The 5,502-nt window shown below is 40.8% G+C and overlaps 1 protein-coding gene across 4 annotated transcripts in view; it reads right to left on the reverse strand.

Moving 5' to 3' along the window:
- TMEM87B (transmembrane protein 87B) overlaps window positions 1-5,192 on the reverse strand; it is a 40,819-nt gene extending 35,627 nt beyond the window's left edge. For all 4 annotated transcript variants that reach the window (XM_005884935.2, XM_014532314.1, XM_005884936.2 and 1 more), the window contains exon 1: window positions 5,132-5,192. In XM_005884935.2, coding sequence (XP_005884997.1) covers window positions 5,132-5,162 — 31 coding nt within the window. In that variant the 5' untranslated portion in view covers window positions 5,163-5,192. The remainder of the gene's footprint in view (window positions 1-5,131) is intronic.
- Between the last annotated feature and the right edge of the window lie 310 nt (window positions 5,193-5,502).

The following is a 5,502-nucleotide window of genomic DNA, read 5'->3' on the forward strand; positions in this document are numbered from 1 at the left end:
AAAACTTAAGGAAACCTTTACTACATTGACATATTTAGCAATATCATCATCACTAATAAAAGTAGACTTAGAACTGGACGCCATTTCGAAGCTTTGATAGCGCTCCCGGCACTTTCGGCGAAAGACAGGAGGAGCGCGATCACGCTCCCCGGCACCCTAGGGTTAATAGTCATTGCAAATGCTGGCATCACAGGAAACTGTCTTCGAATTAATTTAAATGGGAGGCCCGTGTCAGATGGGGAGAAATCAATTCTTGGAATCAGAACAACCTCTCCTTCTGCAGATCCTGTGAATATTTCAGCCTCGATTATGTCACAACCTTGTGATCATAAATCTAGTACCATTACAAAGACCCCATTTACTATTAAGATTTCTCAGTAGCATGATGATTGCACCTTATTTCAACTTTAATTTATGACACAGCATTCCCAAAGTAGTAATACTATTAAGAAATTTGATGGGAAAATTTCCTTTTTAGCATTTGTTGAATCGATGGAATCACCACTCAAATAGGTGAGAAAAACTCTACTGAGTATATCCAAAATTTCTTCAGTTAATTTATGAACATGCTCATTTTTAGGACAAAGAATCGCACATTTAGATATATCCTATATAATAAAAGGCTAATATGCAAATCGACCGAATAGCACAACGACCAGTCGCTATGACGTGCACTGACCACTAGGGGGTAGACGCTCAATGCAGGAGCTGCCCCCTGGTGGTCAGTGCTCCAGAAGCCGGGCTCACGGCTGGCAAGCGCAGTGGCGGTGGCAGGAGCCTCTTTTGCCTCCACGGCAGCACTAAGGATGTCTGGGGAAGCAGGCCTAAGTCATCAGTCGGACATCCCCCAAGGGCTTCCAGACTGCAAGAGGGCACAGGCCGGGCTTAGGAACCCCCTTCGAGTACCCGAATTTCATGCACCAGGCCTCTAGTTTTAATATTACCCACAGATACACTATTTCCAAAGGTAGCTTTCTTTCAGCTTCAGATACGTTGTGCCAATAGTTGTTCTTCAGATACATTCTGTTGATGATGCTGGCTTCTTTCGGCTTCAGAGATACATTGTGGCAATAGTTGGTCTTCAGGCATATACTATTGACGATTTCGGCTTCAGAATGTCAACAAAAACGTGACATCATTACCGGCGCCCACAGCCACTAGGTCACATTTTGTGCCATGGGGTCTCGGCAGCGTTGGCTGCGATTTGGTGGAGTGTTGCTCTGGGGTGGTGACAGGGCCTGTGTCCCACTTGGGAGAAGCTGAGTGTTGCTTTGTGGGCGCCAGGTCTGTAGTGCCATTTGTTGTTAAATGACTTGTCGCTAGGGAGAGGAAGCTGGGTGTTGCCACGTGATGTCACTACCTGGTGCCCACAGCCACTGTTTCTGGGCTGTGCTGTGCTGTGGGCTGCATTTTGCACCATGGGGTCTCGGCAGCATTGGCTGCGATTTGGTGGGCTGTCGCTCTGGGGTGGTGGTGGGGCCTGTGTCCCACTTGGGGGAAGCCGAGTGTTGCTTTGTGAGCACCAGGTCCACGGTGTTGTTTCTCTGTGCACGTCATGGCAGCTCCTGCATTGAGCGTCTGCCCCCTGGTAGTCAGTGCATGTCATAGCGACCGGTCAGACAGTTGGACACTTAGCCTATTAGCCTTTTATATATATAGGCGTTTCCAGAAGGAAGATAACAATATTACACAGACGGGAAAGAATTAAGTCTAGAATAAGACAAAGCTCTTTTTTGTCACAACATGGCAGCATATCACCAGAGAGAGGGCAAAGAAGCCACAGTGTCTTTTATGACCTAGCATCATAAGTGACATACCATTACTTCTGCCATATTCTACTGGTCAGATCAACATTGATATAATGCAGGGATTACACAGGTCATGAATACCAGGAGGCAGGTACCATTGTGAACCTCATGAAGGCAACCAAAGGAAACCCAAACTGATACAGAAACTGACTTCCAGAGGCTCAGATTGGTAGAATTTCTGGGGCAGAGCACCCAAGAGTTGGGAGCTACTCAGAGAAGGAGAAAAGAACTCTGCACAAATATCCCCTTGAGGCTCTAGCTGCATAGCAGTTGCCCATGCACAGGGAGCAGTCCCACAATCCTGAGTTTACATAGGGCTTGCACTATTTGAGTTCCCACGAGCCAGTGTTCATAGGCCTCATTCAATAAGCCAAGCACCAGGGAGAGACATAGAAGGGTCACACCTGAGAAGTGGTGCTAAGTCAGCCCTGCAGTAAAGGCTACTCCAGACCCATCCTGAAAGAATTAAAAATAAAATTGGAAAGGATAGAACTGACCCAAAAGAAACTCAACTCTCTGCCAGAACAAAGTTGTTCAAGAAATACATCACAGCACTCAAGAATGCAAAATTCACAACATTCAGCATCCAAACAAAACCACTAGATATAAAAAGCAGGACAATTCGACTCATATCCATGGTATGAATCAGTCCATATGACAAAGATGATGTAAATGACAAAAATGACAGAATTAGCAGATAAAAATGTAAAAACAGCTACTATAAATATGTTCCACATGCTCAAATATATAAAGAAAAACATGAAAATACTGATAAGAGAAATAAGGTATTTTTAAAAAGAACCAAACTTCTAGAGATTGAAAAAAACAATATCCGAAATAAAAAGTTCATTGTATGAGATTAACGGCAGATTAGGTACTGCAGAAGAAAAAGATCACTGAAATTGAAGACAAAACAACAGAAATATCCAAAATGAAGCATAGAAAGAAAAAAATGTAGCAGGGCCTCAGTGACCTGTGGGACAGTATCAACAGTCTAACATTTGTAAATGGGACCAGGAAGGAAGGACAGAGATGGGGATAGAGCTTCTAAGTCCACGATCGAAGGTCCGTGTTTCAGTGTGGATACCCAGCTGTTCCAGTATCATTTGTTGAAAAGACTATCCTTTCTCTAATGAATTATCTTTACCCCTTTGTTGAAAATCCATGGACTTTATGCATGTGGGTTTATTTTTGGGCCTCTAGTCTGATTTCTTGTTCTATCCTTATGCCAGTACCACATTGTTATGATCACTGTAGCTTTATGTAAGTTTTGAAATAGAATAGTAAAATCCCTTCAACTTTGCTCTTTTTCAAAATTGTTTTAGCTATTCTAGGCCCTTTGTATTTACATATAAATTTTAGAAACAGTTAGTCGATTTCTACATAAAAGTCAACTTTGATTCTGATTAGAATTAATTGAATTTATAGATCAATCTGGGAAGAACTGACAGTATGTTAGATAGAGATTTTTCATAAATGTCTTTTATCAGATTGAGGAAGTTTCTCTAGTTTTCTGAGAGTTTTTATCATGAATGGGTATTGAGTTTTTTCTAATGCTCTTCTGAATATATTGAGATAATTATATGGTGTATTTCTGTCATTCTGTTAATTTGGTGAATAACATTGAGTGATTTTCAACAGTGACTTCATGACTACATCTTGAATAAAGCAGCACAAGTGGTCACCTAAGGGAAGTCAGACATCTGATCCACCAAACTGCATAGCCACATATTAAAGGTGCCAATTCTTAGTTTGCAGGCACTAAAATCTGGCTCTGTGAGAACACAGACTCAGTCTCATCTCACGCCTTCACCACACCACCAATGTAGATGTCTGAACTAGAACAGCGGTCGCCAATCAGTGGTCCACAGACCACTGGTGGTCTGTGAGGTCTGAAAGGTTGGCAACCGCTGAACTAGAATGTTCAGTAACTCACTTAAAACGAATAGTAACTGAAAATGAATGGGTAATAATCAACTATTTATCTCCCTTCAGCATGCCTTCCTGGATGCCCAATGGTGATGAGAAAGCGTCCTGATGAGCATGGCAGCAGAACAGGAGGCTCAGGTGGATGCTACATCCACACCTACCAGCCACATGTCACAGCTGTAGTCAGAGTTCACCAAGACCTCTCTCCATTGATACCATTGGACACTGCCAGGTTTTTTGCCTGACTAAACCCTCATTTTCTTATGCTTTTGCTCCTAACTCCTTCTGCTGCTCATTCCTTCTTTAGATGTCTTGACTGCTGTCTGTCTACTCGTAGGCTGATCTCTGATATTACATATTGTCTTTTTTATAAATAAAATTCTGTGTTTCACTGGTCCATGTAACTTTTCCCCCCACGTAATTTCTTATTTGTCTAGACATTGAGACATGAATTCATTAAAGCAATCAGATGCCAAAATTTTTTCCTCACCCACCTTGCACTTCAATTTCCTCTTACAAGCTCTTATCACCACTGATGATCTGATATCACCAGGCTGCTTTGAACCACCTCTGCTTTATAGCTGATGGCTGGCCCGGTTCCCTCAGGAAAGACCCACGTATGGCCCTCACCCAACAAATGATCAGAGCATGGGGTGACAGAGAAAAGGGTCCTGGCTTTGGATCCTCAGAAAGCCAATCTGTGTTACCCAATAAAAAATACTCCCTATCCCAAAACTTTAACCCTGGCAAAAAACTTACCCAGTCAAGTTACTGGAAACACCAAGAGGAGTTGGACCACAGTAAATATGATGCAATGTAAACCCATTAAAGATATTGAAAACCTCAAGATCTATGAATTGGTCATCCTTGCACAACAGTATTTACATGGACAACATAGTCCCTAACAGATATTTTCACTTTCATAAGCCTTAAAATATTAGTTAAAATGTTAGTGTCTTGTAATTTTTATTTATACTATGATCATATGTATACTTAGAAAATTGAGGGACATAAAAGTTTTATCACAATCATGACATTTCATATATTCATAAAAGAAATTTATCTAGTTTTAAAAGCTAAGAACTAGAGTCAAATTTTACAGAAGTCAAATACCTTTTGCTAAAGCCTAATTTATTAGACTTTAATTATAGTTTTTAAAGAATGATCATATTACATTTTCTGAAACAGAAAAAGCCATTCTTGAAAATAAGCAAGACTTGACAGAAACAAAAGAAACCCTTAATATGTTAGAACCACTGAAAATCATTTTCCTGTTTTATAAAATATAATACCATGTTACATTAGCTTACATTCAATTAATGTATTAGTTTATAACATGTTACTCATTTATGATATGTTGTTATGGTAGTATTACATTAGTTTATAATACTTACCAGAAAACTTGATGTCAGTGGAATTAAACATAATTTTCCTAAATATCAAAGGTCCTGATTTCTAAAATGAAAAATATAGAAAAACCATGTTAAATTATACTCTACTATTTAAGAGTATAGCTTTACCCTGTAAAACATACAGCTCTAATCCTTGCTGTCCTCCCTCTGACCAGAGTGATTACCTTTTAAAACCATAACTCTAATCACATCGCTCATTTGCTTAAACCCTTTCCTATGTATCTCCTCCCTGTAGTTGATATGAGGCTCCAGACTGTCCCTGCCACCAGCGTCCCAGCCAGGGGCCAGCAATACCTAGGAGGTGAGGGCTGCTGCACTGCACCATATGCTGCCCCGACACAGGACCTGCCTGC

This window comes from Myotis brandtii, unplaced genomic scaffold, assembly GCF_000412655.1.
Source record: "Myotis brandtii unplaced genomic scaffold, ASM41265v1 scaffold879, whole genome shotgun sequence".
NCBI lineage: Eukaryota > Metazoa > Chordata > Mammalia > Chiroptera > Vespertilionidae > Myotis > Myotis brandtii.